Source organism: Balaenoptera physalus, assembly GCF_965194825.1.
Source record: "Balaenoptera physalus genome assembly, chromosome: 18".
NCBI lineage: Eukaryota > Metazoa > Chordata > Mammalia > Artiodactyla > Balaenopteridae > Balaenoptera > Balaenoptera physalus.
This window is the reverse complement of record NC_138899.1, coordinates 2,385,518-2,412,985: the sequence shown is the minus strand read 5'-3', so window position 1 is coordinate 2,412,985 and position 27,468 is coordinate 2,385,518. Positions and strand designations below refer to the sequence as shown.

General features: G+C 48.6%; 1 protein-coding gene across 1 annotated transcript in view; it reads right to left on the bottom strand.

Moving 5' to 3' along the window:
- The window catches only part of RAB20 (RAB20, member RAS oncogene family), a 33,730-nt gene extending 6,306 nt beyond the window's left edge, over positions 1–27,424 (bottom strand). The window contains exon 1 of the mRNA XM_082435299.1: positions 27,029–27,424. Within this exon, the coding sequence (XP_082291425.1) occupies positions 27,029–27,200 (172 nt within the window). The 5' untranslated portion in view covers positions 27,201–27,424. The remainder of the gene's footprint in view (positions 1–27,028) is intronic.
- Positions 27,425–27,468: the final 44 nt, after the last annotated feature.

Genomic DNA, 27,468 nt, shown 5'->3' with positions numbered 1-27,468 from the left:
CTCAGTAGTTGTGGCGCACGGGCTTAGTTGCTCCACAGCATGTGGGATCTTCCCAGACCAGGGCTCGAACCCGTGTCCCCTGCATTGGCAGGCGGATTCTTAACCACTGTGCCACCAGGGAAGCCCCCCATGCTTGAAATTCTTAAATATCATTTTGGATGCAATCTGGAGCTTTTAGGCTGCTTTCAAATGAGCGTAGTGCCCATAATAAGACAGGCTAGTCCGACATGGAACAAAGGTTCTGAATTTAGTCCTAACTGCATTTAAGTGGGAGCCTGGTATTTCTGGCATCACAGAGGCGGTGAAGACTAAGTGGGGAGGTGGTGAGACAAGGCCGCTTGCGGTTGGCTCTGGGCGTATTTGAACCCAAGGCTGTTGAGTAAGTTTTCCGGTAGTCTGTGAATGTGTGTTGAGCCGGAGGTCAGGCCCCTGCTGCTAGCCCACTGTAATGTCACCTCCTGGACCCCTCAGAGCGATGGCTTCCTCGTCGGCGATGGGCTTGAACTGGGACGCTCACAGGTTCCCTTCCCACGTACTCAAATCGGGTATTTCCCTCTCTCTCTCCCTCTCCCTCTCTCTCTTTCTCTCTCTCTCTCTCTCTCCTTCTTTCCCCAACCCAGGTCCCTAAGCACCAATTCCGAAGCTGAAGCTCTAGGAATTCTGGCAGTTTCCTTTACTTCGTGGTCCAATTCTGGGGATGCCAGGGCACCGGGCTGATGCTGCACCAGCCCTGAGGGGGCAACAAGAAAAATCACAAGGTGTTTCAAGCTTAACCAGCGCGGCTGAGGGTCAGGCTGCCAGGCTTGGCGTACGTGGCCCCTGCCGTACAGCCTGCCATGGCGGTGGAGACAGGGGTCGGAGAGAGGGGCCCAGCCTCCTTCACCTCCAGGAAGCGGCCTGGGCTCCCTGGCCGTGGGCGGACCGCAGGGCTGCAGGACGGGTGGACGCAGGGCTGCCCAGGAGCTCTGGCTTGTCTGTGACGCAAATCAAGGAGTGACTGTCTCACTTAGGTGTATCCTCGTTGTTGCATATTACAGAATTTCCTTCTATTTTTCAAGCTGAATAATATTCCACTGTATGCATATACCACATTTTCTTATCTATTCATCTGTCAAAGGACATGTAAGTTGCTTCCATTCGTGGCTACTGTGAATAAAGCTGCAAGGAACTTGGAGGTGCTAACAAGTCAGTCGCAGGACAAAACTGCACGACTCCACTTCTAGGAAGCATTTAAAATAGTCAGATTCATAGAACTGAACAGCAGAATGGTGGTTGCCAGGGTCTGGGGGGAGGGGAAATGGGGAGTCACTTATCCACGGGCATCAAGTTTCACCAGCATGATGCAAAACTTCTAGAGATGAACTGCGCAAATGCAACCCGGTAGCTGAGGTCAGCCCAGTGTAACGTGCACTTAACACCATGTAAGAGGGCAGCTTAAGTGTTCTTACCACAATAAAATAAAATTAACAAACAAGAAATGACATGGTAAGCTTGGTGTTGCCAACACAGTTCAGAGGTGGGCGTGAGTTATCCTGGTGGTTAAGGAGAAACACAGAATCTGTTAACAATGCCACCAGCATCCGATCAGACACATCCTAGAACCAACTCTTGACATGCAGCAAAACTGGCTGGATGTGGATGGGTGAGTCCAGAGCAGCTGGAGAGGGAGGCCAGCTGGCCACGGTGGACGGGGTCCCGGGGGAGGACCTAACAGGTTTGCCGGAGCCCAAAGTCAGGTCTTCAGAATCACAGATCAAGAAGTGCACTGTCCATTCCCCCAGAGAGCTAATTCCATTCTCTACATGTGGAGTGGGAACCCAGGATGCCAATGGGGTGGTTTACAACAGGGGACGAGAGATTAATCTCCATCATCCCTTCCCGGCCCAGGAACAGGAAAAATTGGGCTCGTGACCGGAAGGAAGCTGGCTCGGCGCGGTAACAGTTAACAAGTTCTCAGCGTTCAGCAAACTCACGCGGTCTCCCCAGCGACCACGCTAAGTGGGCCTTCCCCTGCCCACATTTCACAGAGGGAGAAACCAAGGCACACAAAGCACAGGATGTGGCCCACAGAAGCAGGAAGGTGGAGCCCAGAGCCAGGACATGGTCCCGGGAACCAGGCCGTCTGAGGTCTAACCGCCTACAAAGAGCCCGACTCCCAGACGGACTGTCTGCATTAACCCTCACCGTGTGCCCTGGGGGCAGGTCCTTAACTCCCTGGGCCTCTGTTTCCCATCACCAAAGTGTGGACAGCACCCACCCAAAGGGGCCTGTGAAGAGGGAATTAATTTATTCAAAGGGCTGGAACTGTGCCTGGCTCGTGTGAAGCCCTCGGTGAGGGCTGGTCGATTAAACCGTGCCTCAGATGCCTCCCAAACCTCAGGGTCGGTTCCACCATCCCAGGACCGCCCTGTCTGAGCTCTTCATCAGCACTTTTACTGTCTCCTGGGGCCCGCTGGTCACATTTGCTGTTGACCAATCTCCTACACCTTCCGTATTTGTATGAGGCTTGCTTTCCGAGGACGACCTTCTCCCCATTTCTCGGGGACACTCTGTCATGTGGCTGCCACCCACTGTGGAACTGGAACTGAAAAGCAGCCCAGGGCAGGAGGACAGAGGTCAGTGTCCACAATCACCCCAACCTGCCGCTGGACAAGGAAGATCAAATGCCTGATTGCATTCTCTCTGATGCTCCAGCGTCCTCTGGCCACATGACGACCCGCATTTCACCCCGAGCATCGCGTCCTTTTGGCTTAAATAGTTTTAAATAACCCAGTGGGTGGTACAGCCACCAGAAACCATGTTACAACACTGGCTGCACATTTTAAACAGGGGACGGGGCGGCTTTTAAAAAATACTGACGCTCGGACCCCCTACCCCATAGCACAGGAACTAGGACCTGGCAGAGCAGGGGTGTGGGTATCCAATCCCGTTAAAAGTCCCCCCGGAGAATGTGATGTGCAGCCGCTGAGCAGAAGTGGGAGGTAAGAGGCGGTCATTCAGGGTGAGAATCAGAACGATCCTTATTCCAGGCCAGCTGAAGAGTGAGGTCTACCAGGAAATGCAAGTGCAGACACTGAAAGAAAGAGGAACTTCAAAAACGCCCACAGAAATATCGACGTGGCAACATGAAGATAAAAAAACCCAGATCCACAGACCCAGAGAGGGGAGCAAATAGAAACTCCAGGGCGACCTCAGAGATGGGCCCCAGCACAGCCCGGAGAAGCTCAGCCCAGAATGAGCTGTGACGCCCTTCCCTTCTGAGAGATGCTTAAAACATGAAATAAAATCCTTTTCTAAAGCTTCCAAGTTCCACCCGCAGCATTATAAATAATACTACCTGAAGGATGACTTTAGTTCTATTGTGTTCAGTGTGATGCGTTTTGACTACAGGTTACAGTCACAGGGAAGATCTGGAACATTCCGTCTGCGTGTATGTGTCTCCACACTGATAGTGAACCTGGTGAGAGAACAGCTGTGGAAACAGCTGCCCCCCAGGAACGTGCACAGAGAACAGATGCTTAGAGCTCTTTCCATGCAGTCAGAAGACGGGTCCACGTGTCTTCCCAGGGTGATAAAAGGGGTCGGCTGTGTGGAGCCGCCGCTGGGCACAGCTGCCTCCACCTGTGTGTGCAAACTGAGGGGGCAACAGGGTGCGGACACTTCATCTGAGAACCCACCCTCCACGCAGAGGCTCCAGGAAATGAGGGGGTGATCCACCACCGACCGTCGTGCCGTGCGTGATGCTTAATTTTACGTGTCAGCGTGGCCGGGCCGTGGTGCCCAGCTCTGTGGTCCGACGCAAGTCTAGATGTTGCCAGGAAGGTATTTTTTTAAATGTGATTAACATCGGCAATCACTGACTTAGCAATCACTGACCACCCGCCATAACGTCAGTGGGCCTCGTCCAATCAGTTGAAGGGCTTTAAGAGCAAAGACTGAGACTTCCTGGAGAAGAAGGAATTCTGCCCCCAGACTACAACCTGAGTTATAAAATACTGTGCCTGAGTTTCCAACCTTGCTGCCCTACAGGTTTTGGACTCAAGATGCAACAGCAACTCCTCCTGGGGTCTCCTGCCTGCCAGCCCACCCTGCAGATTTCAGACCTGCCAGCCCCACACTCCTGGAGCCAGTTCCTCTCTCCCTCCCCCAGTCTAAATCAATCTCCCTGTCTCTCCATGTCAGTCTGTCTGTCCGTCTCTCTCTATATATACATATACATATATATGGATACATATAGTGTATGTATATAGTGTATGTATATAGTGTGTATATATTGTATACGTATCTAGTGTATATATATAGCATATGTATCTAGTCTGTATATATTATATATGTATATAGTATATATATAGTATATGTATATAGTGTATATATATATAGTATATATATAGTGTGTATATATATAGTGTATATAAATGGAGATATATAGAGAGATATGTATAGTGTATATATATTGTATATGTATCTAGTGTATATATATAGCATATGTATCTAGCCTGTATATATTATATATGTATATAGTATATATATGTAGTGTATATATATTGTATATGTATCTAGTATATATATAGTATATGTATCTAGTCTATATATATTATATATGTATATAGTATATATATAGTATATGTATCTAGTGTATATCTTTATAGTGTATATATAGTGTGTACATATATAGTGTATATAAATGGAGATACACAGATAGATATATATCCACACCCTCTCGGTTCTGTGTCTCTGGAGAAGCCTCCCTAACACACTTGTTTCTCTGAAAGGTGTCCCCCTGGGAATGTGCCTGCTGGCAACGGCCAGACCCTCCAGCAGGGGGGACTGTCTCAGCAGCCCGTCTCCCCTCCGTCTCCAGGTGTCTCCACGGAGGCCCGATTCCCTCCGTAAACAGAGACCGCCCCACTGTCCCCTGCAGGCAGCGGGCATTCCTCAGTGACTCCCAGGGGGGTTCGCTCCCCAACCCCGCCTCGTGCACCCCTCGGGCAGCCGGCACCACGGTCAGCCAGAGGCCACGCCTCTCAGCCAACCCAGCCGCTGGGTCCACGGGAAGGGGGAAGTGGCCTGAAAGGGCTCTCCAGCAACTGCAAGTATCACTCTGACCCGAACTGGTCACTTCTTCATTACGGCTCCCTTGTCTGCCCTCCTCATTAGGCTGGCAGGTCCTCTTCCCAAGTCAGACCATAAAAACGGAGAAATCTCCCGCAGCACCCGTCCTGGGACGTCCCAGCTGGCTTCCGAATGGAGCGTGAACTCACAAAACGGCCCAAACCCTCTCCTGCCAGGTTCTCAACGGCTAAACAGTAAACAGAGGAAACATATGATTTCCAAAACAGACACCAAGGGACACGTTTTATTGGGTGCAGGGCCGGCACAGCACGGGGAGGTGGAGAATGGAACGAGGAATTTCACGTCGATTTTTTCTTGGGTTTAAAATGATCTCCTCCCTCTTTCTCTATCTTTTATTCTTGCTTTTTCTCCTATAAAAGAGGTAATTTTTTTTTTTAAGGATAGCTTTATTGCTTTGCCAGCAAAGGGGGACACAGCAGGCTCCTGCCTCAAAAAATTATGTGTCCCTAAAAGAGGTAATTTCTAAAGTCTCCTATCCGTCTGCAGTGGGCTGAGTGGTGGTCCCAAAAGATACATCCGGACGCTCAGCCCCAGAGCCCGTGAACGGAGCCTTATCTGGAAATAGTGTAATCAGGTTAAGACGAGGTCATTAGGTTGGAACCTAATCCAGTACAAACAGTGTCCCGATAAGAAGAGGAGAGACACACAAACACGTGAAGAGCAATAATGATGTGAGGACTATGCATCTACCAGCCAGGACCCCGGAAACCACCAGAAGCTGGGCGGTGGGGATAAGCTTCCCAACAGAGCACGGCCCTGCCCACACCGTGATTTCAGACTTCCAGCCTCCAGACCTGCGGGACGATGCATTTCTGCTCCTTTAAGCCACCCAGCCTGTGGAGCTTTGTTACGACAGTCCCAGGAAGCTTCTACCCCAGGAAGGTGTGAATCGGGCCGAGGGCCTCCCCATTCACAGACACCAAACGTCATGACTCGAACAAGAACAATGTCCACATGGAGGGACCTCATCAAGCAGACAGAACAGAACCAGGAGCTATTCTGGCTCTTACAGCGAGTGCACTGCATGTGCATAACTTTCCCAAGAGCTAACCCATCTACAGCACTCACTACATCCAAGCCCTTTACATGCATGACCGTTTACTACCCCCCATCCCCTGGCGGGGACTGTGGCCTCATTTCCACCCCCAGGCCTGATGCAAACGCTGACAGAGGAGCACGAAGGTCAGGGGCACACAGGCAGCGAATGGCAGAGACGGGTCCTGAACCCCGGCCACCGGGTCCAGGGTCCAGGGTCCAGGTGCTGAGTGCAAGGCTGCACTGTCAGATCGAGTCCTACTCTGAGAAGGGTTAGCGGGACAAAACTGGGCTCAAAAAAGAATGGCAGTATTTCAAAGTCTAGAAGAAATAACAATGGGATGCTTTCTGCAATGGCTCTCTCATCAGAAATTGAGCAAACCCCAAAAGGCAAGATAAGCACCAACAACGAAAAGCAGGAGTCCTCCGGTAGAAGCACGCCCCACAGGGTGTGGACGCCCTGAAGGGATTCTTCTCACATGATGAGAGTAACGCAGGGCTGGAGGCTGCCCGGTACTTTCCCATCTACACGGACTTAAAGCTTGGCCTCAGCGACAGGGTAGAATCACCCAGAGAGCAGGCCCTTCCCACTGCCCTGCCTGAGGGTCACCTACAGGAACCTCACGAAAATTCCATGCAGGCAGAGACCGATCCAACAGCCACCAGCTGGAGATGAAAGTCGAGAAGTTGAAAAGGAAAAAAATCCTACCCCACAATATTACTGGGGTATCTTTTCTGCCAGAAGCAAGACCTAAAACCTCAACACAGATTAATGAATGACACGTCAAAGGCGGTGATTAGATAACACTTTAAAGATAAACTATTATTTTAAATCCAATAATCCAACTTAGTTGCTTGCATTTATAGGTCCTTTAATTTTGTTCTTAATCGTCTGTGACCATTAAAAGGCATTCCAAACATAGCCGTGCTTCACGACACAAAGGACGATGATTATTCTTTGAGTCTAGGAAGGCCACGGGCTTACACTAGTAAAGAAATGAAAAACAGCTTTGTGGGACTTGACTACCAGATCAGTCGGCAACTATTTAACAAAGGTCATCCTGACCCACGCCTGTAAAATGAGACTTTTTTCCTTCTAAAAGTAAAGGAACCCAAACCCCAAATGATTTCCAACTAAAGAAATGGCAACATATGGGGAAGATGAAGAGTGTTTCAGAAAAACAGATTTATTTTCACATTTCAATACATATACAATGACATTTACCCAAATCAGCATATGTGTCACCTCTGTTGTTTCTGTTTGGCAATTTGAAGGCTGAACAAAAACCAAGAATACATCATATGCCATACGAAACACCCAAATAATTACCTGCAGATAAGTTAATCCCTTGCCTGTGACTCACTGACGGGGTTCTACGAAATAATTCTCAAGGTCATATAATTATAACTGGAATGTAATTCTCAAATTGCTTCACTCTTTTCAGACATGGATTTACTAAAAATAATTCAATAACAAGACCAAATAATTCAAATAAAGGGACCTTCTTTAACACTCTAGTATTAAGAAAAAAGGCAAATCCAAAGAAAATACACTTATGTAACAGATTCAACTTAAAAAAACAAAAACTCTCACATACCAGGATATTAAATCCAATATCCTTTACCTTCAACAGATACTCTGTTGTCCTGTGAGAATTACTTCTTAAAATGAGATTATCAAAGAAAAAGTCAATTATTTGTGAAATTCTCTACTTATTAAAGCAGGAAACTAAAATCATTTCAGATTTTTTGAAGCAAGTTTTAACTCGTTTCAAAGACAAGACTGAACTGCAAATACCATGTTAAGAAAACTCTTTAACTCTCTAAAGGGTTTTCTCAAAATATAAAGTTATCTAGAATGGCTTCTTATCTGGAGTACCCCACTCAGTAAATACCCCAGTTATTTCTAACAGTATGTTTTTGTCTTCTTCTCCATAATATAAAGTCTTCTGAGAAATACACAGCAGAGAACAAATGTTTTCCTGTTACAATCACCTCCCTTATCCGAGGTTTCACTTTCCAAGGTTTCAGATGACACTTGGTCAACCACAGTCCAAAAATATTAAACGGAAAATTTCAGAAATAAGCAATTCATGTTTTGAATTGCATGCTGTTTCATTACAGGGTATTGTTATAATTGTTCTACTTTATTTTTAGTTATTGTTGTTCATCTCTTACTGTGCCTAATTTATAAATTAAACTTTATCATACGTATCTACGTATAAGAAAAATATAACATGTATAGGGCTTGGTACCATCCGCAGTTTCAGGCATCCACTGGGGGTCTTGGAACGCATCCCCCAAGGATAAGCGGGGAGCTCTGTAATTCTAACCCAAGGGAAGTATATTAAACCTTTTCTGAACAGTCCTAAGGAAACAAAGGATTTTACATATGTTTACCATGTCTAGTTACCTCTTGCTTAACAGATCGGGTGTGTTCTAATAAAATTCCCTAGAAAGTACATTTTCCATAGACACACATTGTAAAATCAGAAACACCTTCTGGGGATGATTGGGTACCTAGATACAATTGTATCCATTTAACAGTGCAAAAACCCTTTCAAATCAATCATATCAAAGTATTTTGTTTGAACTTAGTTTACCATATTTAAATATAATGATATTATGCTATACATAAAAGTAAACATTTTAAATAATTCCCTAGAACAGTCAAATTCACAGAGATAGAAGGCAAAAAAGTCGTTACCAGGGGCTGGAGGGAGGGGGATGGGTTTTGTGTCTAATGGGGTTGGAGCTTCAGTTGGAAGATGAAAAAGTTCTGGAGATGATGGTGGTGATAGTTGAACATGCTTAATACCAGCAAGCTGTACACTTAAAAATGAGTAAAACGCTAAGTGTTATGTGTATTTTACCACAAAAAAATTCCCTATGGTTAAAAATAGATAGGAGACAGACGACAGACAGGTAGAAGGAAGATGATGGAGAGATGAGTGATAGGTAGAAAGATGGTGGACAGATGGTAGAACTGCATGTAAAGATAGCGCCAGCAAGCGCCAGTGGCCTGACCCTTGCCCTTCTGGATACTCACAGCTCATGTGCCCGCGGCTGCAGCAAGCCCAAGCTCACGACCTGGACCTTGGATCACCTAGCGATGTGGTTAAAATGCAGGTTCTCGTTGGGAAGGCCTGGGCGGGGCCTGGATTCTGCGGCTGCCGCCCTGGGGCCCCCACAAGGAGCAGGGGCAGGGTGACGGTAACCATGGAGCAGTCCCGGGAGGCCCTCATCACCCCGAGACGCGTGCAGCATTAACACGACCAACCCTGCAGCCCAGCCCTGCGTGTGCCGCGTCTGCACGTCCCCCTCTGCCGCCCCCTCCCTGGTCCTCGGCGCCCAGGCACAGCTACAGACAGAGCAGCTGCTCAACTGGGGAAGCCGAAGGGCGACACTGCCAGGTGTCACTCGAGCTGCCAGGACCTGCGGTCACACAGTAACTAACCAGAGTTAATCAGACTGGAAATCAATTAGGTTCGGAATGTGCTTTTGCAATTGCTCTAGAAAAGGTGCCCGGCTAAGTAAACAGTAGGTCAACAGGCTTTGAAAAGTGGGAGCAACGTATCCTCACGCAGCCCAGGGATTGTTTAAAACAAGCCACACACGGCACCGTGACGTGCGGCCACAGCGCTCACGGCTACCCCGGAAGCAAGAGCCTCACAGGGGGGCTCCCGTCACGACAGAAACTCAGAAAGTGTTCAAAGCGGCCTCCGTTCACGTGGGCTTGTCCTTCTTCAGGACAAGCGGCCAGGCAGAAAGGAAGAACTGCTCTCCCCTGGCTCCCTGGCTCCCTGGCTCCCTGGGCCGGCATCCTCACAAGTTTCCTTGGATCAGTTGAATCCCGTTCCTCTAACCGAGTCAGCTCGTGCTCCCTTCAGGTCGGCACAGAGCCCACCCTGGCTGCAGTGTCACTTCGAGCGCCAGGCAGAGTGTCAAGCTAGACGGGTGTGCACACACACGCGCACACAGACATGTACAACACACACATACACACATGCACACGTGCACTGTATACCTACATGCACGTGCATGCACATGTACAACACATGCAGACACGCACATGCATACGTATACCTACGTGCACACACATGCCCAACATATACCTACATGCACACACATGGGCGCACAGACATGTACAACACACACACACGTGCACGTGTATACCTACATGCACACACATGCACTTGTACAACACATGCAGACACACACACATGTGTATACCTACGTGCACACATGCACACACACATACCTACAGTACACACATGCACACAAGCACATGTATACCTACATGCACACACATGTATAACGCACACATGCACAACACACGCACATGTGTACCTACATGCACACACATGCACACACGCACATGCACACCTCGTCCTCCCCACCATCAGTGGCACAACTGTACAGATCCTGAAGCAGAGGCCCAGAGCAGCCACACCGCTGCTCAAGGACCCGCAGGACGTAAGCAGCTCATAACCCCGACAGCGGCATGAACACCTGGGTAAGGAAATGCCAGACGATGAGTTTTAATGGCGGTGGAGGGCCTCCAAATTCTGTTAGGACAAGAATGAGATCTGGGCAAGCATTTTTTAAGCAATTCCACCCTGACACGTGTTAAAAGACGATTTTCAAGAAAGGGCAAAATCATGACTCTCCCACAGATGCAAAAAATAAATACATGTTAAAGATCTTGGTGATCTCATTTAATGAGGGAGCCCGACCGATGTCACAAGCAGCTCAAAGATGTCAAGAGGGCACAGGTGTCCACGGGGCACAGATGCAGGAACGCTGGGTTCACGGAGGAAAACAGGAACACGTAGAGAGCAGCACAGGAATGATCAAGTCTTGTGCAAACAGAGGCGAACTGCTTTTTCCACAAAGAAAAGTGACCGCCACACACCCTCAGATCTAACCCAGTCCCTAATAATGCCCTCCTGTCACCCACACCCTTCCTTCATAGCACTGATCACACAGGCTGGCTGTCCAACGCCAACCTCTCAACAGACTTAAGCCCAGGACGAAAGGCCAGCTGCCTTGCTCGCTGCTGTTCCCCCAACTGCCCAATTCGCAGGAGGTGCTCAAAGTGGGGACAGAAGGGATGAGCGGATGGGTCCAAACTGTGCTCACTCCATACACGTCAGACCTGAAACCAGAAGGGACCCTGAGGCCACTTGGCTGAGACAGTGACCGAGGTGCCACCCAGGGCTCCTTAGAGCTGGTCGAGCACAGAAAACGAGGGTCAACCAAGGGGGAAAATGAAATCCCCACCCCCCCAGAGCGAAGCGCAAAGCAAGGTGAGGAAAGGGCCCCGTGAGGGACTGCAAAATATGCCCTTTAGTACTGAGGAAAAGCCTTTTCATATCTAGCGTTCTTCAGCTTTACGCAGGTAATGGTGACAGTACTCCACTTTGGAAACAATGTTACCCATTTATGTCTGCGTTCCACGTTCCTATTTGACAGTCGGACTCCATGGAAACACAGTGGATCACTGAATCTTCAGCTGGAAAGTGGAACTAAGCAAACTGCAAAATACGTGAAAATCCACTGTCCAACCCAAATCACACTGTCAATAAATCTACCAGTCTTAGCGAGTCACAGAAGATCCATGGGACGGGCCCAGGAAGAGTCCTGCCGTTTCGTCCTTATCCCCCGTTACAAACGTCGAGCACACCTGTTACGTACCAGGAAAAAAGAAAACACCGATTACTGAGAGTCTAGGGGCCACGCAAGGCCCGTTCACATCTACCGTCTTGCTTAAGCCTCATAATTAACCCTGTAAATAAGGCTTCTTACTACAATCTCAAGACGAAGTAATGTACGCTTCGAGACAAAAAGGATGATATCTTCATGAAAAAGTGCCCCAATGGACTGCACTAAAAATAAAAACCTGCCGATTCCAGATGCAGTGCGAGACTCAGGTGGCTCCTCGGAATCTGTTCAGGTGACATGGTCACTTCGAGAAGTGCCATGAGACGACAGCTTTCTAAAGGACGCAAGTCACACGCCAGCCTTCTGTTTCTGAGCAGAAACCCCCGCTTGTACTGAGGACACAGTGACTCGCAGCCACCAACGGGGCAGGGCGAGCCCTCGGACCCCAAGGCACAGAAGGCATCCTTCCTTCTCCAGGACCCAGGCTCCTCAGAAGCCAGTACTGCCACCAAACGAGGCTGCAGGCCCCCCTGGCCGCCAGAGCGTCCCGGGCAGCCCTCCATCCAGGTCTTCAGGGACGGCACAGGAGCTTGGGGAAGGGCAGGTGCCTTGACTTAGCTGCTCCAGCTATGTGAGGTCATCTCCGACACGAAGACACAGCGCAGACAACGTCTACGTGGACAGGCATTTTGTGCATTAATCTTGTTGCTACGACACAGCCAGCCCAAGGCGGACCTCTCTGGGACCCGCCACCTTCAGGTGCTTCAGCGTTTCTGCGGCTCAAGGGCCCCAGGCAGAGCGCACCGTGATCCATCCTCGTCTCGTCGGATGTGTGCACACGAGACGGTGCGCCGTGCACGCAGCGGCCCTCCTGGGCTCGCTCTTTCTCGGGCAGACATCACTTCCGTGAAGGACTGGCTTGCTGACCAAGTGCATAAACCCTGGGCACTTCGCCCAGCTCAGATCCCAGCTTAGCCTCTTCCGGGCTTTGTGTAACCCTGCCAGGTTGCCTCCTGTGTCCTGTGAGGGTTACAGGAGTTAAAATACACACAGAGCTGAGATCAGCCCTGTCATTCAGTGCTACCAAGCAGCAGCTATTACTTGGCCAAACTCTATGCTGGAGGCTCGTCTTGGGGAAGCTGTAGAGACGACAGCTGATTTTGTGCAGGATCCCGGAAGGGCTGTGTGCTCATCAGCCCCCACCAACAGTGTTACAAACATGCCATGCAATTTATTTCTCCCCATCTGAACAGTTACTTTCAAATATAGGTCAGCATTTCAGGTGTAACCTGGAGAAAAAGAGCTGCTTCTGTGAGGTGTAAATGTTCAGCTACTACAAGAACTCTTGATGCCTATAAGGCTGTTAATAAAATTCCGAACTTTCGAAAACAAACAGGGAAATAGATCAGCGGTATACAAAAATAAACAGGGGTGCATGTGCTGGGCAACTGCAGTTAGAGCAGTGTATTCTTTTTTTTTCCTTTTGCTATTTTATTTTACCTTTTTAATTGAAGTATAGTTTATATACAATGTTATATACGTTATAGGTGTACAATGTAATGATTCACAATTTTTTAAGATTATACTCCATTTATACTTATTTTAAAATACTGGTTATAGTCCCTGTGCTGTACAGTATATCCTTGTGGCTTGTTTATACATGACCGTTTGTACCTCTTAATCATCCACTTCTGTCTTGCCCCTCCCCGTTCCCTCTTCCCACTGGTAACCTCTAGTTTGTTCTCTCTATCCCAGTATGCTTCTTTTTTGTTATATTCACTAGTTAGTTGTATCTTTTACATTCCACATGTAAGTGATATCATACAGTATTTGCCTTTCTCTGTCTGACTTATTTCACTTAGCATAATACCTTCCAAATCCACCCATGTTGCTGGCAGATGGCAAAATTTCATTCATTTTTATGGCGGAGTGGTATTCCATTGTGTATTTATACCACATCTACTTTATCCATTCATCTGTTGATGGACACTTAGGTTGCTTCCATGTCTTTGCTATTGTAAATAGAGCTGCAGTGAACATTGAGGTGCATGTATCTTTTCAAATTAGTGTTTTGAACTTTGTGTTATTTGAGCCAACAAATGTTTTTTAAAGGTTTTTAATTCAAGGCAGAATAAGAGATAATACCATAATTCTAATATTTGAGTATTATTTGATGTACTGGTACTAGCATCACATAAAATCACCTTCAAGAGCTATATTTCATTACTTATTTAATTCTCCTTAGGCCAGGAGTCTTTCAAGAAAATGTCCTATTTGCAAATTTTCATGGCTGAGGATTTTTGATAAGATTCTAACAATTTAACATTCATTCATTGATCATTTGACCACAATGTATAATAAGTGCGCCTCTAGGGCTTCCCTGGTGGTGCCATGGTTACAAATCCACCTGCCAAGGCAAGGGACACGGGTTCGAGCCCTGGTCCAGGAAGATCCCACATGCCGCGGAGCAACTAAGCCCATGCGCCACAACTATTGAGCCTGCGCTCTAGAGCCCGCAAGCCACAACTCCTGCGCCCATGTGTCACAACTACTGAAGCCCGCGCGCCTAGAGCCCGTGCTCCACAACAAGAGAAGCCACCGCAATGAGAGGCCCGCGCACAGCAACGAAGACCCAACGCAGCCAAAAATAAATGAATAAAATCTATTTAAAAAAAAAGAAAACAGTTTTGAACTACTTTAAAAAATAATAAGTGCTTCTCTAATTTTCAGAAATAAAGGAAAACACAAACTTAACAGCAACTCCCCATGTTTTGCATGTTCCCAGTAATATATTTGCTCTGCTTGTTTGAGGAGACAGAACAAGGCCACAAAGGGGGCTAAGAGAACAGTTCTCAGACAGTCTGTCTGTCAGACGCACCCAACACAGCCGCTCCTGGGGAAGCTCCGCAAAGCAGCCTCGAAACAGGCAAAAACTTCCACCGCCTCCCCTGAGTTCTCACAATGTGGGTGACAAGCAGCCACTACAGCTCCTATCAAAGGACAGACACAACCGCAGCTGAATCACAGGGACAGAAGAAATGTGCCAGGACGGCAGGCTGGGGTGGACGGGGGAGGCCTGGGCCCCGGAGGCTCGCCACCCTCCCTGCCCCTGCCTGCAGCCCCCAGCCCTCACCCCTCCCTCCTGACGGCCACGCCCTCCGGAAGCACTAGCTTTACAGATAAACACGGGAGCATCTGAGACAGAAAAGGTCTTTTGTTCCTCCACCAAAAAAACCCCACAAGACATTCTCTTCCCAACCAACACTGGCAAAACCGAGGGCTCTCAGCCCACCGCATGAGTGGCCTGGCGCCCAGACACAGCGGGGGCACCTACACACCACAGGCCGGGGGCCGCTTTCCTCCGCCAGGCCTGTTCTCCAAGACAGAAGGGCTTTTTTTTTTTTTTAATGGATTGATTGATTTATTTTTGGCTGCGTTGGGTCTTCGTTGCTGCGCGCGGGCTTTCTCTAGTTGCGGCGCGCGGGGGCTACTCTTCATTGCGGTGCGCGGGCTTCTCATTGCGGTGGCTTCTCTTGTTGTGGAGCACGGGCTCTAGGCGCGCAGGCTTCAGTAGTTGTGATGCGTGGGCTCAGTAGTTGTGGCGCACGGGCTTAGTTGCTCCGCGGCATGTGGGATCTTCCCAGACCAGGGCTCGAACCCGTGTCCCCTGCATTGGCAGGTGGATTCTTAACCAACTGTGCCACCAGGGAAGCCCCCAGAAATGCTTCTGATGCCTGGGTTCAGGCATTTGTCGAAATACAAGTGGCCCTTCAACAATGGGGAACCAAATAAATATCAGGAACCCAGGAAAAAAGCGAGGTCCCAGCCCCGCACCCTCTTTCAAAAAGCAGATGAGAAACCATAGACAAACCAGAAATCAAAACTTCTAACGTAGGCCACAGAAATCAAAAGCTGTAAATGTAAACGCCAGTCAGTGGCCGTCTAATAAAATCCACCATTCCGTCACGGGCCCAGCCGTGCTCACGAGGGCGTGGGGGGCGAGGGTGGTAGGCCTCATTCTCTTCTTGCCAGTGCCTGCTGTGCTGCTTCACTTGTTCTGCTCTGTCTGGGTGCTACATCTGTCTGCATCTCACCCTGGTCTCCGTGGACGGCGTTCCAGGGTAGCGTGTAGTGGGAGCGCTCTGCACACGGAGGGCACTGAAGTTAAGCGCCTGGGCACCCACGCAGTGGTGGGAAGAGTGGAAAGGAACCCACTAAATGCGACGAGAAGCTGACCTCACATCCGGGCCCCCCAGCATCCAGCATGACCTGGGCCTTAGCTTCCTGGCTTGCAAAAGGGAGGTGATAAAAATACCAACCCCACAAAGTAGCTGTAGGAAATAAGAGACAAGGCCCCCAGAGCACTCAGCATGGTGTCTGGCACCGCTGAAGCCAAGGTAATCCCTGCTATTCACACAGGCAGGAGCCCCAGGAAGGAAGGGGCCGTGAGTCAGCAACCTGGACGCCCTCAGAAAACACTTCCCAAGCCAGCTTTCCTTAGGACACCACCCTGATTTCTGAGAAGACTGTAGCAGGGGAGGATTTTAAAGCACAGGGGCCCCTAAAATTAAAAGAAGCGTCCATGATAGAGGGAAAGGCGGCATGAAATAAGGTGTAAACAGTGTAAAGACTTTGGCTAAGGAGTCGCAGGTCCCTAGCTCCAGCCCCTTTTCTGCACCAACTGGTCCTCGGACATTGGACAGATAACTTCCTGTGGCTGTCTCCTCATCTGACAGAGGAAGAGGCTGAAAAAATGGATCTTTAAATCCTGTTCTAGTTTTCCAGGATTACACCAGACTCTGTGTGCCCCTGCGACGTGGGTACCTGCAATGGATATGCCAAGCTTACTGACACCTGCTGTGCTGGGAAATGAAAACTCTCCAGAGCTGAGGATGCTCCTACAATGGTCCGACTGGTCTCACCTTTGCTGCAAGCAAACCCAGAGAGGTCAAAGCTAAGCTCCACTTTGCTCATAGGTCCACGGCTATTTGAGCCAAAAGAATGGGAAACTCAGTGGGCAGCTAAGCTATTTCAGAGGCCTGAGACCAGCCCACAGAGGCCAGGCCAGCGTGAGGGAAGCCACCAGTTCACACCCACTTCCTCCTGGTCCAAAGAACAGATCAACCAGTGTTTACGAAACGCTTTGCAGGAGATACACGCTCAGCTTGGCCTTCCCTTGGAATAGAAATACTAGTGTGGGGTTGGGTTCGCTTGGGCTGAGCAGGAAGGCAGATCTCAGAGAAGAGCTGGTTTTGAAGGCTGGGTGAAAACAAGGGGGTAAGTGGCCGAGGCAGCTGTCACCAGGCTCCACGCGTGAACTTCTTTCCAAAGGACTCTGCTGATGAGACAGAGTGAGCCGTTAAATTTGTCTGTGTTATGGCCAAGGCTAAAAGCTTATAATCTGGGTCTTTTCTTCCCAGTGCCTCTCTCCAAGCGCCCTGCCTTTCCAGCGACACTTCTGTGACACTGGCAGAGAAATCAACGAAATTTTCATTGCTGAATTATCCACGTGTGTGCATAAAGTCAGCTAAGAAAAACAAGAAACAGATCGTTCTCTTCATAAGTGTCTAAGAGCTAACTAACTAGTTCACTACACAGAATATCTCCCAAGTCTGTACATGGAAATGGAAGTATCTCAACAAACGTAAGCTAAAACAGAAACTGGCGTTTTAACCAATGGTGTTGGGTCAGCTTGATGTTCAACATACACTGACTATAAAACCCAAACATCCTACTACTCCTAGGTGGTTTACCCGAGAGGCGAAAATTTATGTTCATACAAAAACCTCTATGTGAATGCTTATAGTGACTTTATTCATAATCACCCAAAACTGAAACAACCCAAATATCCTTCAACTGGTGGATGGATAACCGGCGATGGTACATCCATACCGTGGAACGCTACTCAACAATTAACAGGACTGAACAACACAGATGGATCTCAAATGCATTAAGCAAAAGAAGTCAGACTCAAGATGCTCCATCCTGTATGATCCTAGAAAAGACAACTATAGGGACTTCCCTGGTGGTCCAGCGGGTAAGACTTGGCGCTCCCAATGCAGGGGGCCTGGGTTCGATCCCTGGTCAGGGAACAGGATCCCACATGCATGCTGCAACTAAGAAGCCCGAATGCTGCAACTAAGACCCGGAACAGCCAAAATAAATAAAATAAATAATAAATAAATAAATATTTTAAAAAGAAAAGAAAAGAAAAGACAACTATAGGGACAGAAAACAGAGCAATGTTACCAGGGGCTGGGGTAAGTAGAGGAGGTGACTCAGAGAGACCAGGGATTTGTTTTAAATGATGGAAATAGTTTGTATTTTGGTTGTGCTTGTGTTACACAACTGTATGTGTTTGTCAAAACTCCTATAACTAAAAAATTAGGGTGAATTTTACTGCTTATGTGCAAACATTCAATAAGCCTTACTTAAAACAAACCAAGATAATCTACCAAAAACCAAAAAGTATTATATAGGCAAAACTTGTGAATTTTTAAGCTACAAAGCCAAAAGCTTTTAAAATTCATGTGGGAAGAAAAACTCCAAGGTTTACCTAGATAGCACATTAAACATGAAATTGCACGTTAAATAGCATAATACTGTCATTTAAAGAACAGAACAGGTGAAAAGTTCTGAGTCAAGGTTGTGGCATATATAACAGAAGCACGTCTTTCCAGAATCATTTTTTGGAACTGAAGATGAACAAGAATTATAAATCAATAGTCCTTATACCCAGACATAACTATAATTCGAAACATACATGCACACCCTATGTTCATAGCAGCACTATTCACAATAGCCAAGACATGTAAACAACCTAAATGTCCATCAACAGATGAATGGATAAAGAAAATGTAGTACATATATACAATGGAATACTACTCAACCATCAAAAAGAATGAAATAATGCCATTTGCAGCAATATGGATGGATCTAGAGACTATCATACTAAGCAAGGTAAGTCAGAAAGAGAAAGACAAATACCATATGATATCACTTATATGTGAAATCTAAAATATGATACAAATCAACATATCTACAAAACAGAAAGAGACTCACAGACGTAGAGAACAGACTAGTGGTTGCCAAGGGGGAGGAGGGGTGGGGAGGGAAGGACTGGGAGTTTGGGATTAGCAGAGGCAAACTATTATATATAGGATGGATAAGCAACAAGGTCCCTATAGCACATGGAACTATATTCAGTATTCTGTGACAAACCATAATGGAAAAGAATATGAAAACTATATATATGTGTGTGTGTAACTGAGTCACTTTGCTATACAGAAGAAATTAACACAACATTGTAAATCAACTATACTTCTATAAAAAATTTTTTTAAATAAATCAATAGTTTTCATCTTTGTTTTCAGCACTTGGAAAGTACTGTGCCACTTCCTTCTGGCCGCCATGGTTTCTGATGAGTTATCTGCTGTCATTATAATCTTTTTTCCTCCTTTGACTGCTTACAAAATGTTTTCCTTGTCTTTAGTTTTTGGAGTTTGGGTTTCTTTGGGTTTATCCTGTTTGTGATTCTCTCGGCTTCTGGAATCTTCAGGTTTATGTATGTTGCCAGATTTGGAAAGTTTTCAGGCATTATTTCTGCTATTCCTTTTCAGCCCCACCCTCTCTCCTCTCCTTCCAGGACTCCAATGACACAATGTTAGATCTTTTATCCATAGGTCCCTGCGGCTCTGTTCATTTTCATTCTATTTTCTCTCTGTATTTCAGATCGGGTGAACTGATGGTTCTATCTTCCAGTTCCTGGTTTCTTTCCTCTCTCTCCTCCATTCCCTCACTGAGTCCATCCACCAAGTCTTTTATTTTGGTTGTATTTTTTCAGCTCAGAAATTTCCACGAGGTCTTCTTTTGATCTATTTTTCTGAGCCTCTCTATTTTTTCTCATTTGTTTAGTGCGACCATAATTGCTCACTGAAGCATTCTTGCGATGGCGGCTTTGAAGCCTTGGCTGGATAACTCTGACATCTCTGCCACCTTGGTGCTGGCATCTATTCATTGTCTTTTTGGATTCAGTTTGAGATCTTCCTGTTTCTCGTATGATGAGTGATTTCTGATTGGAACCTGGACATTTTCATACTGGGTTATGAGACTCTGGGTCTTACTTAAACCTTGCATTTTAGCTGGTTCCCTCTGACATCAACTCGGCATGAGCTGAGGGGCCAGGCAGGCACTGCCTCTTTTCTGGCAAACGCCCAAGTTTCCCACGTAGCCTCCCGTGGCACCATGAAGTGGGGCGGAGGGGGGCTTGTTACCACCTGCCGGACATGAAAGCCCACCTCCCTAGCGGGCCTTCTCCAACACCCCCTAGTGGGGGAGTTGGGGTGCCTCATTACCGCCAGGCAGGGGGGAAGCCCTGGTTCCTGCAAGGCCTTCTGGGTGGGTGTGGGTCCAGTTTTTCCTGTGTGTTGGCTAGAGTACAGCAGTTAGTGTCTAAAAGGTTTCTGTCTTACTGTGCTACCTCTTTCCTGGTCCTCTGGTGAGAGAGTAGCCTCTTTTGTCTTGTTTTGTCTGTAGCCTTTGGCATTTCTAAATTTCTGGCTTCTTGAGCTCCACGTCTGGGATACATGAGGCAAAAAGAAAACCCAGGGAGCTCACCGCTGGGTCACTCTTTGGATCCCGAGGTCCCTGGGCAGTCTGTCCTCTTCTCTCTATCTTTCAGAGTCTTCTTATGTTTGTTTTATATATAATACCCCAAAGCTTTTAGCTGTAATTAGTGGGAAGAGGAGGGGAAAGTACTTCTGCTCCAGCTTCCCAGAAGCAGAAGTCCCAGCGTGTTATTCTTCATCTCTAAATAGACTTGTAATGTATCGAAGTCAAAAGAGATAAGAGTCTCTAAAGAGTTGTTTCAAGGGCACATATAATTAACATTGGGAACCAGTATTTCCTCACCAGGCATACGCTGGCCTATTTTTGGCTGCATTATAGAGCCCATGACAATGACATTTTTACACTGATTTTATCATTCAGAGTCAATACATCATTAAGACAATAAAACTGCAAACTTCAGCCTCTCCAAATTGTTCCCATTGCTTTCAACAATTTCATCCAGCAAAACTTAGCTTAAAAAGAAAATACTGCAAAGTAAAATGCTAGAGTCTGTGGAGAACATAAAAATGAATACAACCCAAACTTCCCTCCAAGAGCTTGTAAGTCAGAGGAAAGACAAACGGGTAACAAAACAGATAAAAGGCAGAACACAGTAAGGCACACCAGGTCACGTGGTAGTATAGTCTGGAGCAAGCAGAAATCTGGCCCTACCATGACTGCTTCACAAAGTATGTGACATTGGAAGATGGGACAAAATTCAAGTTGGGGATCGCCAGGAGAGGGGACAATCCCGGAGAGAGAGATGCCACAAGCAAAGGTGAAAACAGAGGGGGACAGGGCACGTGTGACAAATTCCAAACAGCACCTTTAGCTCAGCCCTGAGGCACCTGACTCCATAACAGGAGGACAAGAGGAAAGGGGCCGGGAGAGTCTGTCATCACAGTGACGAAGTCCTCATTCTAAGAATAAAAACTCCTTTAAACTCATGTATGTACACATGTGCGCATGTGTGTAAAATTTCTTTTTCACAAAGAGGGAAGTTCTGTGAAGTCTCAGCGAAGTGAGAGGACTTCAATCAGGAATCATAAAGTTTCTATTTCTCCTGTGAACTTAAAGACAACGAAGTATGTAATTATCGCCCAGAGACGTTAACATGACCCAGGTATTAGTTCACAAATGTGGTGGACCTCAGTTAGTTAAAGTCTCCCGAATCGTACCACACTAGTGAGCCTTAAATACCTCCGCCCACCCACCCCCAGAATTCCCGGCACCTCCTCCAGGGAGACTCCGGGCAGACCTCCCAGCACGTGCAGCTGCGCCCTGGCAGCCTTTGTCCTCTGAGATCTCTCAGTACAATGGTTCTCCGTCCACCCTGCTGAGCCCCGACAGTAGATTTTCTTCCACCTACCCTAATACCCACATTCATATTCAGGTCACTGTTTTTGCTCAAGAAAGCAGAGGAATTCTACAAATGACGCCTTGACCCCAGAGGGCGCCCATTCAAAATCTTCAGTAGTGCTAAAGATGTGACCCACCCACAAAGATGTGGACCACCCACAAAGATGTGGACCATCTACAAAGATGTGGACCACCCACAGAGACACTGACCCACCTACCAAGACATGGACCACCCACAAAGATGTGGACCACCTACAAAGATGTGGACCACCCACAGAGACATTGACCCACCTACCAAGACATGGACCACCTACAAAGATGTGGACCACCCAAAGAGACACTGACCCACCTACCAAGACATGGACCACCTACAAAGATGTGGACCACCTACAAAGATGTGGACCACCCATAGAGACATTGACCCACCTACCAAGACATGGACCACCTACAAAGATGTGGACCACCTACAAAGATGTGGACCACCCACAAAGATGTGGACCACCCACAGAGATGTGGACCACCCACAGAGATGTGGACCACCTACAAAGATGTGGACCACCCACAGAGACATTGACCCACCTACCAAGACATGGACCACCCACAAAGAAGTGGACCACCTACAAAGATGTGGACCACCCACAGAGACATTGACCCACCCACAAAGATGTGGACCATCTACAAAGATGTGGACCACCCAAAGAGACACTGACCCACCTACCAAGACATGGACCACCTACAAAGATGTGGACCACCTACAAAGATGTGGACCACCCATAGAGACATTGACCCACCTACCAAGACATGGACCACCTACAAAGATGTGGACCACCTACAAAGATGTGGACCACCCACAAAGATGTGGACCACCCACAGAGATGTGGACCACCCACAGAGATGTGGACCACCCACAAAGATGTGGACCACCTACAAAGATGTGGACCACCCACAGAGACATTGACCCACCTACCAAGACATGGACCACCCACAAAGAAGTGGACCACCTACAAAGATGTGGACCACCAACAGAGACATTGACCCACCCACAAAGATGTGGACCATCTACAAAGATGTGGACCACCCAAAGAGACACTGACCCACCTACCAAGACATGGACCACCTACAAAGATGTGGACCACCTACAAAGATGTGGACCACCCATAGAGACATTGACCCACCTACCAAGACATGGACCACCTACAAAGATGTGGACCACCTACAAAGATGTGGACCACCCACAAAGATGTGGACCACCCACAGAGATGTGGACCACCCACAGAGATGTGGACCACCTACAAAGATGTGGACCACCCACAGAGACATTGACCCACCTACCAAGACATGGACCACCCACAAAGAAGTGGACCACCTACAAAGATGTGGACCACCCACAGAGACATTGACCCACCTACCAAGACATGGACCACCTACAACACAGGCTTTGCAGGCTTAGCTTCCAGATCCCAAACCTAATCTAAGATCTATTTCCAAGAACTGTTTTTCAGTAGGAGCCCAGGCTAATCTTAAATCCAGGCCCCACCCTCCCCCAGTCTAGCTCTGAGTGGACACCCAGGAGAAATCTGAGAGCTGCGTGTCGAGTTTAACTGAACCAGGGGTCTCCTCAATCCCTAAATGCTAAACTCTTCGGGGTGTTTCTAAAACTACAGAAAGACTTTTAGAAAAGTACTTTCCTTTTTACGTGACCTAAACCAGGAGCCAGCAAACTATTTCTGCAAAGGGCAAGGGTGAATGTTTTTGTCTTTCTGTGCTCTACGGTCTCTGCTGCAGCCACTCAGCTAGCTCTGCTGCTATAGAACACGGGGCGGGCGGGGCGCCAGTAACACTACGTAGGGCAACGGCGAGGCCCAGGTCAGCCCCCAGATCTGCAGAAAGGGGAGGTCACCCACCAGATGCCCCGTGTCACACCAATCCTGCTTGTCAGGATTAGGACCTCCAAACCCACTCAGCAGCTGCACTAATAAATGAAGAGAGCCAGCGAAAATCCGAGCCCTCCACCGCTGGCTCCGCGCACACCTTGCACGGGCTGTCCACCCACTTCTGCGCCAGCCTCGTGAGGCTAAACACGCAGCCCTCGCAGGCCGGTCCAAAGCGTCAAGGATCGGCAACTCTGCGGCCCCGGGCAAAGACGGCTCTTCTCCAGGCGGGTCCACAACGCTGCCGCCTCTTCCAACCTGAACGAACCCCACTTCCGACACAGCATCCCCACCATCCCCCGGATCCAGGAGCAGCTGCCTAGAAGCGGGGCCGGGGCTGCGGCTTCCACGCAGAGCAGGAGGAGGATGACCGGGGTTCGTGGTCCCCAGATGGACGGCCCATGTCAGTCACCTGGCATCTTCACGCACGCACCACCCCACGCCCCGCAGATGCTCCCCCAGGACAGCACAGCCGTTCGCAGGATGGAGGCTCTCGGTCCTGCACAGGAGGCCCAGACCGCTTAGCTAACTTCACGGCGTGAGCCACTACATTCCCCTCCCCCGGGAACCACGATTTCACGACCCGGAACTGCAGCATCCTCTCCTGCGCTGCACTAAAGTTGTTCAAGGGAAGGATCTTAAACCAAGTGCTCTGAATCTCATCTCCCTTGGAGCCACTAAGTTTGCGGTCATTGGTTACGACAGCGGTAGGAAACTAAAACTGATACTGGGAGTTGGGATGCTGCTGAAACGAATGGAGAAGTGGCTTTGGAACTGGGCAACGCGCAGAGCCTGGGAGAATTCGAGAAACTTGGTGGAACCAGCTCCAGCCCCATCTACTGTCACACTCCCTTGGAAGCAGTCCTGTGCCAGCTGACTGAGATAACTACCCAAGAGCCCAGCAAATCTCCTCTCCGTGCTCTGGCCCACTCACCACTCCGCTGGCAGGCTTTGGGCAGCAGCCCGGAAGGACACGCCAAGAGCAAAACGGCAACTCTGACCCCTCACTGTCATTTTTATTATTCAACACCCTCCTACCCCACCCACGCCACGTGACCAAGAGCGGCGCTCAAAACCGTGCATCCTCTAGCTGGTCCCCATCCTTCTGCCTCGGTTACAAAAATTAAAACAAACGCAACTTAGAAGACAATGTGGAATATAAAGAAAGTTTAAGGGCAAAAGGCAAACGGAGGAAAAAAGAGAGAATCCCCTAAAAGTTAAACTTCTCTTCATTTCCAACAAGGATTACCTAAGAGGCAAAGATTCATACCTGCCTTTCCCCTCCAAACTGCACATAACCCCACCGTCCCTGGGGAGCCAGGCACAGAGGTGGCCTGTGTCACTGCTGACTCTGAGCCTCGGTCACCCTGAATGTGTGTACACAGGAGGTCAGCAATGTGGAGAAGGGGCCTGGGGCCCCCAGTGCCCACACTCGGGGTTCCGGTAAGAAGGCGGCAGCCCGGGCAGCCAGAAAGTGAGTCGCTGCCCGCGGGAGCCCAACAAGATACCGAGGACATCTCATCAGCCTTATTACGAAATCCTCTGGCAGTCAAGAATCCAGCTGCACCATGTCCTTGGCACCGAAGAAGAAAGTGGTTGATCGAAATTGCACTGCTCCTTCATACCTTGGATGCCAAGACGCCTGCTCTGACACCAACGGTCACCTCCTGTTCCAGAAACACCACGCCACGTGGTAAAGGCCAGCTTCTAACAGCAGCCACCACAGGGCTCTGGGTTTGGGTTCCCCAGCGCCAACCCTGCGTTACCCTCTTGTAAACAAAGGACAGCAGTGAGGTCCAGCCAGTCAACCAAAGGAGCCTCAGGACCAGCCTTGTACCAAACAGGCAGATGCGTCGTGTTAACGTGGTCTGATTTCTACAGGCCTCGTTCCATCGCTACCGAATGCTTAGTGCTGGAGAGTCAGCTTAGGTAAAGGATCTTAGAGGAACTTCACTCACTCTGAAGCCTGGAGGTGGAGAACAGAGCAGGGAAGGTACACTTGTACCTGGGAGACGCTGTTTTCACAGCATGTTTTCAAATAAATTAGTCAAGATGTTAACAGCCATAACAACAAAAAAGACAGCAGCAGAGAAAGCAGGAGGGAGGGAGGAGGGGTAGACGCCCGAGAGCGGCCTTCATTAATTCAGTTTTAAAAACAAGATGAGTTATAATACTGTTTATTCAGCTGACTGGTGCACCCAAGTTGGCAATTTTAAAATTCTGGACCAGACCTTCCAGTATACATATCACTTTTTAAAGTGCAGACATTTAGGGAATTCCCTGGCGGTCCAGTGGTTAGGACTCTGTGATTTCACTACCATGGGCCCGGGTTCAATCCCCCGTCAGGGAACTAAGATCCTGCAAGTCGCACGGCAGGAGCAAAAATAAAACAAAACAAAACAAATAAAAAACTTAAGTGCAGACATTTAAAAAGTCAGACCTTAAAGTTTCAGGCTTTCAAAAAGTCATACTCATTGAAAACGGGCCATACAATTTACAGTTTATTTACTTGCGGTATCTTATTCTTTTTCATGGGGAAGGAAATATATTCTATTGTAACACTCTAAGGTCAGTGTAATTATTGAGTTAACAAACTGAAAGCTTGAATCAAGATCCTCTGATATATTGTACTTTTGAAAAAACACAAATATACTACACGCACTAAAAATAATTATTACCTATCTTAAAAATGCTTCTACAGACAATCACTTCAAAACCCCATAACACACATGAGCCTAGATCACGCGGCTGATAAGTGGAAAATGCAGACATGCCTGGCACTGAGGGAGGAGACCTGAGTTCTGCTTCCTACCTTCCTGCCTAAACCCTGAACTCAAGGAGTTCTGAGCCTCTGTTTTTTCTCTTGTAAGGACAGGTAATTTATACTAGCTCTGCTCACCCCTCAACAAGGTTGTTATGGATAGCAGCTGAGATCCTGTTGGTGGGAGCACTTAAATGCCTCTGGTTACCACTAGCTGGCTGGGCTGGGGTGCTCTGGTACACAAGTCCCCAGCACTCTCTGGAACCCAGGGTGTTCTCCTGGATTGTCGCTAAGATGCACCCAGTGGCTGAACGGTTTCCCAACCAGCAAAGGAGTCAAGTAAGAGGGGCCAAGGGTGGTCCCACACTGAGACTAGGGGCCTGATCCCGGAGATGCGGACACCTGCGGAGCAAGGGCCGGATCCTGTGTGGGGCAGGACACGCCTGCCCTGGGGGACCCTGCCCTGGGAGACCCCGGCCCTGAGGGACCCCTGCCCTGGGGGACGCTCCTCTCCAGCTGGAAGCCCCTCACCCCTCACCTGCAGTGTCCCAGATGGAGATGTTGTAGGAGCGCCACTGCTTCAGGTAGAAGGCGCCGCCCACCGTGCTGACCGTGTCCGGGAAGCGCCGCTCCATGTACCTCTGCAGCAGCGACGTCTTGCCCACGTTCATGTCCCCCAAAAGTACGATCTTCCCGTCGGGCCTCCTCATCTTCCGGCAGGAGACACCGTTCCCTTTTTCCCGCGCCTTTCTGGCCCGTGCGCCCGGGGTGCGGCTGGAGCAGCCGGACGCCCCGAGGCTGCTCAGACCCGGGACTCGCGGAGACTCGGACTCGCGGGGACCCCGAACTTGCGGGCACCCTCTCCTCCGGACTCCTGGGAATGCGGAAGAGGAAGCGCGTCTCCGCGCTGGGCTGGAGCCTGGGACCCAACCCGACGGCCACCTCGGGCGTCCAGACCGCGGCGGTCGGCACCAGGTC